This window comes from Mycteria americana, chromosome 7 (genome assembly GCF_035582795.1).
Source record: "Mycteria americana isolate JAX WOST 10 ecotype Jacksonville Zoo and Gardens chromosome 7, USCA_MyAme_1.0, whole genome shotgun sequence".
Lineage (NCBI taxonomy): Eukaryota > Metazoa > Chordata > Aves > Ciconiiformes > Ciconiidae > Mycteria > Mycteria americana.
In genome coordinates, this window is record NC_134371.1 from 57412933 (window position 1) to 57427892 (window position 14960).

The 14960-nt window shown below is 54.7% G+C and overlaps 1 protein-coding gene across 11 annotated transcripts in view; it reads left to right on the forward strand.

Moving 5' to 3' along the window:
• SZT2 (SZT2 subunit of KICSTOR complex) overlaps positions 1-14960 on the forward strand; it is a 63942-nt gene that overhangs the window by 37464 nt on the left and 11518 nt on the right. For 10 of the 11 annotated variants that reach the window (XR_012776613.1, XM_075508577.1, XM_075508580.1 and 7 more), the window contains 22 exons: positions 55-184; positions 289-441; positions 555-657; positions 1043-1160; positions 1384-1495; positions 1920-2038; positions 2445-2609; positions 3239-3323; positions 6922-7110; positions 7232-7429; positions 7796-7965; positions 8151-8317; positions 8779-8876; positions 9737-9869; positions 9984-10111; positions 10389-10519; positions 11023-11205; positions 11657-11927; positions 12156-12235; positions 12584-12709; positions 14452-14657; positions 14780-14873. Coding sequence is in view for 10 of the 11 variants with exons in the window: in XM_075508577.1 (XP_075364692.1) it covers positions 55-184; positions 289-441; positions 555-657; positions 1043-1160; positions 1384-1495; positions 1920-2038; positions 2445-2609; positions 3239-3323; positions 6922-7110; positions 7232-7429; positions 7796-7965; positions 8151-8317; positions 8779-8876; positions 9737-9869; positions 9984-10111; positions 10389-10519; positions 11023-11205; positions 11657-11927; positions 12156-12235; positions 12584-12709; positions 14452-14657; positions 14780-14873 (3159 nt within the window). In the remaining variant the exon portion in view is untranslated. Of the gene's footprint in view, positions 1-54; positions 185-288; positions 442-554; positions 658-1042; positions 1161-1383; positions 1496-1919; positions 2039-2444; positions 2610-3238; positions 3324-6921; positions 7111-7231; positions 7430-7795; positions 7966-8150; positions 8318-8778; positions 8877-9736; positions 9870-9983; positions 10112-10388; positions 10520-11022; positions 11206-11656; positions 11928-12155; positions 12236-12583; positions 12710-13389; positions 13514-14451; positions 14658-14779; positions 14874-14960 lie in introns of those variants that run through there. The other variant, XM_075508585.1, reaches the window with a different exon arrangement.

Sequence of the window (14960 nt, forward strand, 5' to 3'; positions counted from 1 at the left end):
TGTCTTCTGTGGGCTGTACAAGCAACAGAACCAATCTTTACTCATCCTTTGCAGCGCTTGCTGCTTCAGGACCTGCATGACAGCCACATATGCAACTCATTACTGGTGGCAGAAAGTGAGGAGGACATCTGGAAGAGTGAAACGCCTTATACTTCGTACAGGCAGCGTGTCATGCCCACAGACGGTATGAATATGCCTCATGCGGCAGTGCCACTGCCTGCCCATGGGTGACTAAACAGATGGTGACTTCCACACTATGGCCCCAGCCATGTCCTATGTTCTTTGTAGATTACTCTGTAGAAGAGAGCTACCAGCCCCGGGACTACCTGGCTGCCACTATGCAGTTCATGCCAGGGCACTTTGCTTGTGATGTTGTGTGGAGCACACTTATCCATGTACATTCACGCCTCAAGATGGGCCCCAACATGGGAGTCTCACGAGGTGCGTACAGCCCAGGTTCCCCCTCATTTTGCGTGTCAAGAGTCTGGCTTCTGGCTGGATTGGCACACCAGAAGAGTGTGTGTGGGATAGCTAACATCCCACGTTGCCCACAGCTATCCAGGCGCTTCGCTCGGTGCTCAACGCCTTCTCTGTGGTGAACAGGAAGAATATGTTTGTCTACCAGGAACGTGCCACTAAATCTGTTTTCTACCTCCGGTAAGAAGCCAGCATGACTTGTTGGCCTGACCCTGCCCTGCTACATGCATTACACCAGACAGAGCTCCTTGGGGCAGAAAGTGTCTGCCCAGCCTCAGGGACCCTGCTGTGACCCAAGCAGCAAATACCTGATTTCTGATGGGTCAGAGTCACATCAAGCCAGGCCCCTCCTGCTCTCCCTGTGCTAAGCCTTTACATGGGAGGGAAAAGGATGATTTTTTTTTTTTTGAGGGAGCCAGAGAGCAATTTTTCCACAAGCTCCGTATCACAAGGACTAATCCTCAGAAAGTGCACAGGGGAGAGCAAGGAAGAGTGGATCTTCTGTGGAGGTATGATGCTGTCCTCCTTGGGAATGGAGGCTGACATGTCTTTCTCCTGTATTCAGACTGACGGAAACCACCTACAGTGGGAAGGTGTGGGAAGCAGAGAGTGTCCTTAGTCCAGCATCTCGCTCACTGGCACTGACACGCAGCCAGGAGCCCATTTACACTGAGGATCTAATGGTGAGTCTGCTGCTCTCTGGGAGTGGATGTTGGTGCTCTTGGTCACAGGAGTGGAGGGAACTCAGTAGTTCCAGCAACCTGGGGTTTATGTAGGTTAAAACCTATGTTGTAGATGTGTGGAGTAGGGCAGCAGTGGGTGGGTTCTGCCTGACCTTGCTGACAGCCAGATGGATCTAGAACTCACATGGAAACTGTTTCCATGTGGCTGTTTTTGCTTCTCCAGGGTTCTCGTTCCTCTCTGGACACAGCCTCATGCCGTAGTGTGGACTCTACCCGCCCTGTGGGACAGGTAGACAGGCACATCCAACTGATGGTCCATGGTGTTGCCCCAGCAGGTAAGTGTTACAGCACCTGGCAGCCGATGGGCTGTGCTGATGCAAAGCAGAGGAATAGAGCTCCAGTCCCTGCCCTCTTTGCTTAAATCTCCCTCCTGAGCAAGCTGCTTTTCCTTAGCCCAGAGCTGCTCTCCGTTCTGTCTGGATGGGAATGTGAGGAAAGGATCCGTGGCCCACAATGAAACCTCCTGCAGACCAGCTTTCCCTATGCAGGAGTGCATTTGTCTTTGCCTGCTGTACCAGCAGTCTTTTGTGATCGTGAACGGGTAGAAAAAGATGCCTCAAGAAATTGGTGGGGAAAGACATGTTTCCTGCAGGAAGTGACTGTGAGGGTGGTACATCCTGAACAGGCAGGGAGGGGTGGCTGTGGTTATTCTTACTGGATGGGATGAAAAAGCTGCTTGTACCTCTGCTTACTTGTCAGGGCCTGAGATCACAGATGAGCTGGTGAAAGTGCTGCGCAGACGCCTGGATGAGGCCACCCTGGATATCATCACTGTGATGCTGGTGCGGAACTGCAAGCTGACCCCAGCAGATGTGGAGGTACCTCACTGGATATGTGCTCTGCTCATCCTAGAGCCCATAACACTTTCCTACTTTTTGACCTGTCTCAGCATCTCCTGCCCCAGGGCAGGGAAGGCCAGGGCAGTTTGCTGCATCCCATTCCCTGCTCCAGTGCTTGCTCAGGCTAGCGTTCACTGAGGTGTATGCTGTGTGGGTGCCAGGGTAGGTGGGAGATCCCCTTTGCTGGGGTTTGCAGCATGGCAGAGCCTCCCTGTGAATACCCCTGGAACATCTGCCCACATCTGTCTCAGGATGCTGTCTATGGACCTGGGTTCTGCCCACCACGCTCTCCCTTTGCATAGCTAGCTGGCATAATTTGGATCAGTATCAGAGCCCCAGAGCATCCGGCTAGTCTCAGCTGAGTTTTAAAGCCTTCTTTCCGCAGTTTATCCAGCCCCCTGGGACACCACCCACAGAGGTCCTGCAGTTCGCACTGCCACCCTCTGCCCTGCCCTGGCTGCATGCGGTGGCCTACTATCTGCGCCAGAACCTGCTCATCTTCCTGCACACCCCTAAGTACACAGACAGCAACGTGGAGCACCACTTCAAGGTGAGGAGAGCTGTGAGTTGGGACAGCAGTCTGCCCAGCTTCTACTTGCTGCTGGGGGCATTTGTAGGGGCAGTTCAGTCATTATGTTCCTAGCTCTGCCATGTAGTGTCAGAGAGGAGCTGACACTGAATACTGAAGCCTGGAGGAGTTTCACAGGACTATGAGCAGTTCCTGTTTCACCTGGTATAAACTTGGACAGGCCTTGCTTTGATACAAGTGGTTACTTGCTGTGCAAAAAGCAGCAGCCACAAAGCTCATGCCCACAATCTTCCAAGAGCATGGGAGAAGACCCCCTTGCAAAGCTGAGCTTGGCTCCTTGCATGGCTCCCTCCAATCTAAGTACTGAAACATGAGGGCTAATAAAAGTTTGATAGCTGCTAGCACCCCCTCAGCATGGCTGTAGCAAGGATAGAAGGTGAGGCCAGATGTGTAGTGCCGTATAACCCTGCACAGAGTTGTAGGAGGACCCTTCTGCCCAACAGTGGCCAAGGCTGTGCTGGCAAGTGTTTTAAGTAGGTCTGGATAGCTTGCTACAGATGTGGGGATGAGCTCTGCATGCACATAGGCTTCTGCTTCCAGTTAAGGCAAGTTCTCTAGTCTCTGTCACTGTTCTTCCTTGCTCTCCTTAGCACTACTTCAACCACAGTGGGAGCATCCCTGACCAGGATCTCTATCTGTACAACAAGCCAGGTGGCCAAGGCACTGGTGGCAAAGGTACTGTGCTAAACTCATTTCTGAAACAGGGTATGGGGCTGTGTGTTGGAGAGCCATTTCCCATGTTGGAGAGCTGTGAGTGACTGAGGAGGGCCAGTGTCAGGGCAGCGTATTCCTCCAATGGCTGGGAGGTGGGCAGGGTGTGTGCTTGGGGGACTGCATGCCCTTGCATGTGCGGTGGAGCAAGCCAAGGCCTCCCACAGAGCAACTTGCTAAGCTTGGCCTGTTGCTGTAGGAAGCAGCTCTAGGTTGCAGTAGCTGTGGGGGCAAAACACAGTGAGACCTCAGTAAGTGTGAGGCACAGAGGCTCAGTGGGGCTGGAGCGGGGAGCAGGGACAATTGTTGCTGGAGCCTTGCCGCGAAGGGGTAGCTGAGTGCCGTGTGTAACTGAGCACGGGCTGTGGGAGCAATATCCTTGCTCTTTTCTCTGGACTGCTGGAGGAGGGATTGGATAGGGCCCATCCCGCAGCAGGCTGTCATGTCGTGTTTTGTCCAGGCCATGTGGTCTGTCACCTGGCCATCATGTGTCTCGTGTCCCTCGTGCACCGTCTGAATGTTCTTCTGTTATGTAGGTACCATGTCGGACCTTGTGCAGCACCTCTTTCCACTCTCCCACTTCCAAGGTAGCACCTGTGGCTCCAAGTATTACTCCAGTTCCATTTCCTGTGTAGCTCCCTGGCCCCTCTGGTCCCTGCTGTTCTTGTTTTCCTCGTGTTGTGGCTTCAGCTCTGACTCCTCTGTGTGTTTGTGTATGTGTGTCCATTTAGCTGAGCCTCCTCTTTCTTGCTGGCTGGATAAATGAGCAAACAGAACCAGCTGCCCTGAGATGGCAGCTCTGCAGTCCCTGGCTGTGGAGGGTCCGTGTGCTGCTCTGTTATCTTGCAAGCAGTGAACTCCAAAAATCTTTCACCCTTTTTTCCCTCAGGTCCAAACAGGCATTTCCTCCCTGAGGAAGACGGGTGATGATGTTTCAGCCATGATTTCATGCTCCAGAGTGTGGCATCATCACTCTCCCAGTGGCTGTGTCCTGGGATGGGGGGTTCCCTTGCATACCAAGGGGCTAGAGTGGCCGGGCACCACTAGATCTGTAGTTTGTTATTTCAGTGAGCCTGAGTCAGAGGGGGCTCAGAGTCCCTCACAGATGGGAGGTAACAGCTCCCTAGCACCCCACCCCTCCGCGGGATGCGATGGATGAGTATGTAGCCAAACTCCAGTGCAGCAGGCAGTAACGTCCTTGGCAGCTCTTGCTAACTTACCTCTTCCCATAGCCCCAGAGCTCAGGTCTTGAGTTTCTTACCTGTTTCTTACCTGTGACTTAGTGGTTGCATTTCAGCTTCTCTGTGCTCCTGTAACAAGACTGGAAGCCTTGTTCCCTGCGGCAGGGAGGCTAGCCTTTCTGCTGGTGGGGCAGGGGCAGCCATCATCTCTGCCCCGAGGGACTGAGCCCGCTGCAGGGTGTTGAGTGCTTGGCGCTTGCTTGGCAAACCAGCTCTGTCTCAGGGAGCATGCGCGAACGAGGAGTCTGCTCCTGCTGCTGCTGACCTGGCCTGCTTGAAAGCACTGCCGTGAGTGCTCCCTCTCTAGAGCACGTGTCCCAGCGCAAGGAGGATGTGGGACATTGTGCTTGGTTGTTCTCATGTCCTCACCTGAGACAGACTGAAGCAGAGCGGAGCTACAGGAATGGATATGATGGGGAAACCTGCCAGAGAGGGGGAGGCTGAAGGGGCTCAGTGTGGGAGTTTATCCAGGAGAAGAAGAGGGGAATAACTACATCTTAGTTTGCAATTACCCACATGAACATCCACTGTCATTCTGGTGGGCCTGGGGCTGACTCTCAAGCCAGACAGATGAGGAGTTTGTGCCCTTTACTGTTTAAAAAGAGAAAGTCTGCTCGGGAGAGCTCATACTCACTGTCATGTGGGGCAGATTTGCTGTTCTGAGTGAAGTCCTGGTCCCCTCTACCTTTGATATTTAGGAAATTGCGAACTTCTCCATTGTTTGCTGGATGAAGGGTTGTTCCTGTGTCTGTGTGGGGAAGAGACATGTTGGAGCCTACTGCAGAGCACCTCTGAGATAAGACAGCTCCTGTACTTTTCTTCAAGTGGAGGGGTGCTCATAGGTGTAGAGTTCCCTTGCCTCAGTGTGAGTGCAAGTGAGCTGTGCTTTGACTTGAATGAGCAGCTCTCTCCATCCCAGTGCCCTCTCCCTTGCGTCTGGCATGTCTTGGAAGAACGGTTGCTGCAGAGCTTATGCTTCATTAGGAATGATGGAGACCAGGTGGTTGTGCTGCTGATTAGACCTGGGCATAGTCTGCTGGGGCTGGATTTGTCTCAGCACAGGGAGGGCACCCATCCTCCATGCGGTGCTGTGGATCCAGTCAGGTGCAGTTTGGTTGCGCTGTGGCAGCGGAGTCCGGTGTCACTCCCATCGCTGCTGGGGAGGAGGACAGAGTATGGGCTCAACAATGCTGTGGGGCTGAGGTGGTTTGCATCTGCACACATCATCCTTTGGCAGCGTTGGGGCAGCTTTGCCATACAGTCACCTGAGTGCTGGCTTAGTCAGTCAAGGGGCTTTGAAAGGGGGTGGGAGCATCTAGTGCAGCAAACTCCAGTGCAGCAGGCAGTAACGTTCCTTGGCAGCTCTTGCTAACTTACCTCTTCCCGTAGCCCCAGAGCTCAGGTCTTGAGTTTCTTACCTGTGATCTAGGGTTACAGAGTGGGGTTTGGACCTCACAACTGCATCCCTGCTGCTGCTTCCCTGGTGCCTGGTCAGCGAGCTGGGCCATGGGGACTGAGCTCCTGTTTCCACTCTGGTGTGTAGCAAGGCTTCTCCTTCTGTGTGGCCCAGGGCACGCAGCACGCGGGCTGTGGAGCAAGCACCACGCTGCCGCTCTGCGTCTCTGAACTGTCCTGTTGTGCATGCATAGGGCTCAGCGTAGGGAGGCTACAGGCAGGGCCTGAATTTTACTCTGCTGCAACTCCAGGCTAATACTACGTGTCAATCTGCGTTGTCCCCAGCCTTGTTGGTAGGAGTGTGTGGAGAAGGCCTCAAGATCAGATCTTGTACAGTGAGGAGGGGGCCGTGAGTGTAATCTGCAACAAGGTGTCATGTATACAGCCTTCCTCTGCAGGGACTCGAGGTCCTTCATAGCCTGGAGAGGGCTGCTGGAGAGTATCTGGGTTCTGTACTCTGTCCCTTAAGAGGATAGGGATGGTGAGCCCAATCCTGGATCTCTCTGCATAAAGGCCCTCCTGGGGCAAATGGAGATACTTTCTCCTTGCATATGGAGCTGGACAACCTAGGAAGCTCCTGCAGGACAAGGCGAAAGCTGCTGTGATGCTGCAGGAGAGAGATTCTTGGGGTGATGGGGACACCTGGTGCCAAACACCATGCTTCTTACCCTGGCTCCCCAAGGGCACAGCTAGCGTCTGCTCCCCTGGCTGCGTCCCCTCCTGTGGGCCCTGCCTGGCACGTGGCACTGTGCAACCCAAGTGGTGACATGACGGTCCCAGGTACAGGATGGCAGGCTGTAGGCAGGGCTTGTGGAGGTGCACCCAGTGCTGGGCTGACGGAGGCCGTCTTGGGCTCTCCCCTGCAGGAATCGCATGCATTGCACTGACGTTTGTGGATGAGCGTGGCAGCCCCACCACGCTGCCCCACGGGGAGAGGCCTGACCCTCTGAAGCTCCCTTCCTCCTCACCCATCGTGGGCCTGCTGCAGGACGCTGACTTTGAAAGCCTCACTGCGGTCAGCAAGCACCAGCCGGAGGCCGGCACCTTGCATTCAGGTAGGGAGTGAAACAGGCCACAAGCTGCCAGTTCCCCGCTGCCTCCGCATCCCCTGGGTCACCTAGGAGGGCTGCTGAACGTGGGGGTGCAGAGCCGTGCAGGACTGCCCTTTCCCTGCAGAGCCCTGCGTGCTGGTGCGCCTGGATATCTGGGAGAAGGGCAACATCAGCCTGCTGCAGCTGTCGGAGAAGCTGCGCGGGGCCCTGCGCCACGCTCTCTGCGATGCTGTCATGGAGTTCCTCGTGCTGCCAGCCCCGCTCTGCGTGGAAGCTGCCTGCCCCCTGGGCGCCGCGGACCTGGAGGAGCTGAGCTCTGCGGGTGAGAGCCCGGCCAGGATGGCCACCCTGAGGCCCCAGCCAGCCTCACTCCTCCTGCCTGGCCTGTGGGAGCTTGGCTGTGCTGGGGGAGCTGGGGCTGAGGGGGCAGGGAGGGAGGAAGCCGCTCTCCCCTCTGCAAGCTGCGCTGTGTGATGTCTCAGGGAAGAGGCATTATAGAAATTAGGGTTGGAAGAGATATTTAAAGGTCTGTCAGCTCCCCAAGACTGAATCTCCTTTGCTGGGTGTTGCTGAGGGCTCTCTCCTTTCTCTCCAGCCAGGCTCTGGCCAGCCACAGTGGGGTACACAGGGACACCAGCAGTGTTGCAGCAGGAGGCTCTGGAGAGTCTGATTTGCTCTGTCTCCACAGGAGGCCTAAGGAGGACCATGTCAGAGACGAAGGGCTTAGCCCTGGCCACTGGTGGGGCTGGCAGGAGCTGTCCTCCACCCTTGCACTTCACCTCTGCCCCTTCATCCAGCTCTGGGGAGCCAGTGACACCCACAAGCAAGCTGGGACGCCGCAGCTTCTGGGACATGCTGGTAATGTTGCTGAGGGACCAGTGGGGAGCAGGGCCTGTAAGTCCTCATGGCGTGTCAGGCCAGGAGGAACGGAGAGGAGGGATCTGGCTGGGGTCGGGAGGCCAGGCTGGTAGCGGGGACTTTGAGATCAGAGCACGAGCTGGGTTGTGCATGTGCACAGCCTTAACTCACCCCCTTCTCCCTAGAGCAAGGCAGAGTCCTCGGAGCTGGGCAGCCCCAAGACTACTGACGACATTGTGCTGGAGAGACCAGAAGAGGCTCGCACAAGGCGGCGGCACAAGACTGAGAGTGTCAAGCAGCATCTGAGCCAGGATCGGGCCACAGCCACAGCTGAACTGGAACAGGCACAGAGGCAAGCACAGTCTGCAGGCCAGGCAGCCGGGGTGTTGTTCCCCTCCATCTGCTGTACAGCGCTCCGCAGCCTGACATCCTGCTGGCTCTGTCTGCATCTTAACCCTCTGGACCACGTCCCCTTTCCTTGCCGTTTCTCCCTTACACAGCCAGTTAGGGGAGCTGCCTTCCACACACAAAGCCTTGATCCTTGTTGCTGGAGTGCTGCTGGGAGTGCTGCTGGGAGCACTGCTGGTTCTCCCTGACAGAGATCCCTTCCCTCCATTGTGGGGCCCTGCGCGACACCTGACACCCCTATGGCTACTGACCCAGAGGGACCAAGCTCAAGGGCTGTAACGACCCAAAAAGGGGGCTCCCCGGGCTCTGCTCTGAAGCTGGGTGGGGAGAAACCATTGCACCTTTGTGCCTTCATTGCTGTTGACTTTGATCTGGTATAACTGTGCTTCCCTTTCCTCTTCCCAGGCGCCGAGCCTGCCAGTTGGAAGAAGGGGATGTAGGTACCATGCACCCACTCTTCAATCAAACCTGCCAGCAGTGGATGGCATTTATGAACCACCTGGGTATGTATCTCAGGTCCCAGCTCCTCCAGATGGGCTGGGGATGGGCCTTTCTCCCTGGAGCTCCAAGGACAAATCCTTATGTGGCACCCAGCCATCCGCCTTCATCTCTTGCTGATCTCTACCTAGTTATGCACCCTGTCTCTCCCCAGACCTCACCAGAGTCACATTGGTCTCGGGGCAAGCATCAGCGTTACAAAGGTGTGGCAGGAGTCTGGGCATGTATCTCTGTGCACCTGAACAAACCTGCTAAGGCTTGTGGTTGCATCTGCCACGCTCCAAGTCCAGGGCTTGCGGTAGTGAAGGAACTCCCAGATGTAGCAGGGAGGGAGGATCTGAGCCTCTGCAACATGCTCTGGGGCTGTGAAGCTGTGTGGGAGACCCTCAGTCTTGCAGGGTGGGAGGAAAGGAGGGGTGCCCTTCATATGGTGGGATTTGGGTCTGTGTGGCTGCCCTGTTGCTGCTTTCTGGATACCTCTCACTTCAGTGTTTGTACATCCTCTCACACCTCCTGCTGGCAAGGTAGACCTGTCCTCCTCCTCTGATGAGAAGTAAGCCAGGGAACAAGGAATAAGTGGGGGAATAAAGTGCCATGCTCAGGGCATGCAGGGAGTTTGGTCCAGGTCCCACTTCAGGCCAGAGCCTGAAACCAGAGGTTATTTCAGCCTTCATCTTCTCCTCCTCCATATAAGGTCCCTGTTCTCCAGCTCTGCCTGCCTCCGTCCCTGGCAAGGCAGGAACTTGGCCTGATCTGGGCAGCAGGCCTGCAACAGGGCTCCCTTAGCCCTCTCCACTGCCCAGGCGGGCAGGGCTTGTCTCTGGGGCAGCTTGGCTCATTGTCCTACACTACTTCTTCCATGCAGGGTGCCCATCAGTGCAGCAGTGCTCAGTGGATATTGTGTCCCGTTTCCTCCTGTCCTCCATCCTGGTGGAAGTGGTGAGCCTGGTCACTACCCTGGCGAGTGACACCACTGTCAAGGTGTTTGAGCAGATCTGGTGAGTTGTGCAGATTGTAGGGAGCTGTTTGGCACCAGCAATGGCTAATCAGTTGTGCCAGCCTCTACTCTCATGGCTCTACTTGTCAGCCACCTCTGGTGCTCTTCCTTGCAGCTACCATCGGGGCACCACCTTCCTGCCCTATAAGCCTGGCCAGATCGCCAGCCCTCGCCCTGCAGCTGTCAGACACTTCATCCTGCTGGGACGCAACTTCCAGCAGTGGCGTTGCAGCACAGAGCAGGGTGAGTGCCTGGCCAGGGTCCACAGACTGTGTGCTGGGGGCTCTTGGGGTGGGAGATGTATGAGCAGGGTTCCCATCTTTGCTGGGGCAGACTGTTTGTGCCCGGAGGTGGGCAGTGGGTTGTCCATTTTCAGCTCCTGAGACCTTATTTTCAGGTTTGCTTATAACTGCTTATTTCAAGACGAGCTAAGCAGTACTGTGGCACAACATCCTGTTGTGCCACCTTAATGGCATGTGGGATGAACTGGTCTGAGGGTTGTAACTCTGGCTTCTTCCAGCTCACAAAGGGCTCCAGCGCTTCGAGGCTATGGAATTCAGCTCAGCAGAGAGAGGCTCTGACCCAAGCCTTGTTGGACGAGACCTGGCACCTCGGCAAAGGTTCCTCTTCATGGAGATCATCGACAAAAAGGTAGCAATGATGCTTGTGTGATGTTGTCTCCTGAAAGCCAAGCTGTTCCCAACTGGCCCAGGGCTAGAAAGAGGAGAGTAAGAGAGCCTCTGCAGGCCACCAACCTTCCCTAGACAGGAGCCCTCCAAAGCAGCTGTGCAGGACGTCTCTGCTTGTGCTGCAAGCAGAGTTGGGGGTTCCCTGCAGCACTGTGGGGAGTGCTGGGGGGGGGAAGCAGCCCCCACTGTCTCTGACTTCAGCTGCCCCACCATGGACTATAATTGCCCTTTCCCTCCCCATAACAAGGTCCACATCAGGCTGGGCACTTGTGCTGCCAGTGCAAGTACCACCACCGCTGCTGTGGCTGTTAATAGGGGGGCTGTGAATGAGCTGTTGCCACTCTCCCTGTCCCAGCCTTTCCATTTGAAACTGGCTGGAGCTGCAGCAAGTACAGCCCAGAGCACCTGGGGCAGCCTGTGTCACCACGCAGGCCCTCAGCCTTCCTCCCCCTCCTCTCTCTCCAGCTGACGCTCTACACCTACAACTGGTCCCCAGACCTGGGGGCCAACCTGAACTGCTCACTTACTCGCCTGCTGCAGTGGCAGAATGCCCGGTCCCACATCGTGCACTGCCTGCTCAGCCAGAAGCTGGGACTCTTCCACCACCACTGCTTCATGGACACACCATGGCATGAGGACAGCAAGCAGGTAGGGCACCCTGCTGGGCATGGCAGTCCTTTCCTCTTCAGGAGGGGCCTTGGCAGCTCGAGAGTCTGGTGAAGGTAGAAGACACTTCTGTGCTTTTGTGTGCCAGTTGGCAAGGCATCCCCAGGTGCTCACACATCTGACTGTGGCCGTGCCTAGCCAGGCTGTTGCTGTCTGCTCTTGCAGACAGCCAGAAGTGGAAAGAGAAGCCGGTTCTGCTGTTGGCAGCACTTATCTGTGACTAGATTATTTAGGGTGGAGGAGGCTGGGGAATGGGCTTCCCACTGCACATTAGGGCCATGCTGGGCCAACACCTGCTCTCCTCAGGACTGGTGGTGATGAAGGCCAACAGAGATGTCTGCAGATGGCCAAAATTGGGTATACTCTGTTCGTGTGGGTCCTTTCTCCAAGGCTGGCAGTAAGGAGACTTTCATGGCTGTGTCTGCTTGCTTAGGAGCCAAATCCTTTCCTGAACTCCACTTTGGAGGTGGATGCGCTGATCCGGAGCTCCAGCCCCCCACCTAGCAAGGAACAAGGCCGGCTGAGCAGCTCTGCCCGCAGCCTACCATCTCTGCACTTCCATCCTGACGTGGTGCCCTTTGACGAAGCTCTGCGGGATGTTACCACCATCAAGCGCATACCCCATGGGCCTGAGTTGGGACCTTTTGACCCCGTGTCTCGGCATGGGGCCCAGTTCCTGGAAATCAAGAGCATGGAGAGGAAAGGTAAAGCAAGGGGCTTGATGTCAAAGGAGCCTGCCTAGTCATCTCGCTCCTGGAAAAGGAGCTCAGAAAGAGCAGAACAAGAGTTCTGGCAGAGGGGACAGTTTTCAGCTGCTCTTGCCAGGGTGCTGTGAGGGGATGGGTTATGGCCTGAGTAGGGTGGGAGTGAAGGGGAGTGGCAATACTTGGGGCTGTGGCTTGATATTCTTGTGGCTGCTTTCTTTCCTCCAGAACTGGAGAAGCAGATGAAGATTGAGAATCTCTTTGTAACCTGGCAGCAGAGATCAGCGCAGTCCAACATGCCCATCAGTGTGAGTGCAGCCCAGGCGGGCAGGCGGCAGGCTGGGCCTTCTTACAGTGCACTGAGAGCACCAGCTTGCCTATAGCAAAGGCGAGCGCTGGAGCTCAGAGCAGGGTGTATGGTGGGGATGGTGTTTGGCAGTGGAGCAGCACTCTCCGCTTGAACTTCTGGGGTTGCTGGGCTCTAGCACCAGACTTGGGAATGGGACCTTGCTGCCCAGCACTGTAAAGGCTGTAAAGCAGGGGGTTCCCTCTAGAGTTTGATCTCTGTTTGAGCGGCAGTGCAGTGTTGTGGACAGCTTGTTCCCAGGCTTGACAAGGGGTGTGTGCTCTAACTGTGTTCCTCTTGTGCTGTGCAGCTGGCAGACCTGGAGACCCTGAAGCAGTCCTCACGCCTGGTTCACTACTGTGCTACCCCCTTGCTCTTTGACCCAGCCTTTCGGCAGCAGATCCAGACTGACCAGCAGGGCAAGGTAGAGGGAAAGGTGAGTGTCAGCAAGCGCCAGTGGGGTTGGGCTTTGTACACTGGGGCAAAGGATGGCTTCGCACTCTTTTCCCAAGACAGGGCTGCTCTGAGCTCAACCCTGCATTACAGGATGAATTTGCACCCTGTAAGATGGAGACTGAGAAAATCCTTGGGTCCTCAAAGCCTTTCTCCTGCAGCCACACCATCCTTGGGGGAGACTGACTTCCATTTTCTACCCAGGGAATTTAGGGCTGAGTCTAGCAAAGCCTTCAGAGAGTACCGATCTGTTGAGGAAGCAAAACTTCGCTTTATGCATTCAGCAGCCAGACCTGGTAAATCTTGCCTGGACCCAGCAAATAGCTAGAACAATTGAAAGCAAACCAGCTGAATCCTGAGCAGGTTGCAACCTGGCAGACTCTAACTGGTGCAGATCCCACGCTGGCTGTTCACAGTCTGTATGTGTGTCAGAAGGGAAGAACAGGCTGTTGTAATTTATCTAAATGTCAAAAGGATTCTGACAGGGTCTTTAAACAGAGGTTGGTACAGAAATTGAGCACTCGCAAGAGAAAGGAAAAGTATCATTACAGAATGAAAACTTCACTTTGCTTTTGGAACAGAGCAAAATGAAAATTGGTTATTCAATTTGAAGAGCCTGGCAGCAGGAGTTTCAAGGTTGCGTATTGGGTTCTGTATCTCCAGATCATTTATCGCAGTACACATGAGATGCCAAGCTTTGCAATGCTGCGTGGCTGTTCAGATTGGTCAGAACAGGAAAAGACTGCAAGGAACTCGAGAGGGACCTGAGTAGCCTGTGAAATGAGAGGTATTGTGGGAGCTGGGACCTGGTTGCCAGTAAAACAGAGCACAATGTGGAGAGAAATTTGAACTCCTCCTGTATTGTACACTAAATGCAGAGCCTGTACAGAGCAGAGAGCTCAGTGGATTTCTTCAATTCGTGCACAGTTGCATACAAAAGGCAAACTGTTTAGAGTATATCAGAAAGGGGTGTTAGTATTATGGGTAATATTCCAATACATTTCTAAAATACTAGTGTATTAATGTCTTCCTCTGGACAGTGAGTGTGAGACCAAGCATCTTGTGACAAAGGCACTAAACTAGAGAGACTCGGAGAAGGTCAGAGAGTAGCCAGAGAGACCCCAGGTAAAGAGACTGCTACTGGGGTAGGTGAATGAAAGGGCAGATAAAAATATGTAAAAGAGCCACAGGCTTGAAGTAGAGAGATCAAGAAAAGACACCTCAGTCTCTCACAGCACAAATATAAGGAGTATTCAAGACGCCAAAAGGAGAACTGAAAATGGTTAAAAGGAAACACTATTCCTATTCAGTGCTACTGAACTACTAGTAAATCCTAAGAAGTCAGCGGGATTCATAAGGGGATTGGATTCTTACCATGGCAGTAGGAGCTAAAGCTCTGTTGAGCTTTGCATGAACCAGTTGTGAGCCACTAAAACTTTGTGGAAGCCGTTTTGTGGGGGGAGATGTGATTTATCCCCTTCTGCCAGGGCACCTCTTCCTGCAGTCTATTGAAGTGCTGTTAGGTCAGTCCATGGCTGGGTAAAATTTGGATCTTGTGTTTCAGCACATGCACTAGGACAGTGTTTGAGGAACCACCTGTTAGTGCTCTCTGGTAGAGGGAGATCTGCCCTCCGCCTAATCAGAGCAGCTGGTGGTGTCCCAGCGAGTGTCACCTGCTGGGGCCAGACACAGCAGGTCTCCTTAGGAAATCATTTTCTCTTCCAGAAGCGCCACCGCTCAAATGACTCTACAGCTTCAGGGAGGGACCGCAGCCACAGCTGTGACTCAGCGGAAGCACTGCCCTGCAAGGTGAAGGAGGAGCCCTGGCTGCAGGAGATGTGCAATGCCTTCTTGCAGCAATACATCCAGTACCTGCAGAGCATGGGCTTCATTCTGGTCCAGGTGCGGCCACCCTCACCCACCACTCGCAGGTCAGTAACTTTCTGGGAACCCTGTTGTTGGAGAAGGGCCAACACACTGAGCTGTGCCCTGGTTTGACACAACGGGAGATGCTGGCTCCCGTGCTCAGGGCTCTCTCTGCTGTCATTTCCAGTAGCACAAGCCGGATCCGAGCTCTGGCAGCAATGGGTATGGAGGGGAGAGGGTCCTTTTCCTACACGAAGCCAAAAGCAGAGGGGAGTCCAAAGGTGAGTGCATGTCTGTTAGAGGGGTGGAACTGGGATGGAAGTCAGGCTGTGGAGTGGGGCAGTTCTCCTGATTTGGCTTTTGAATCA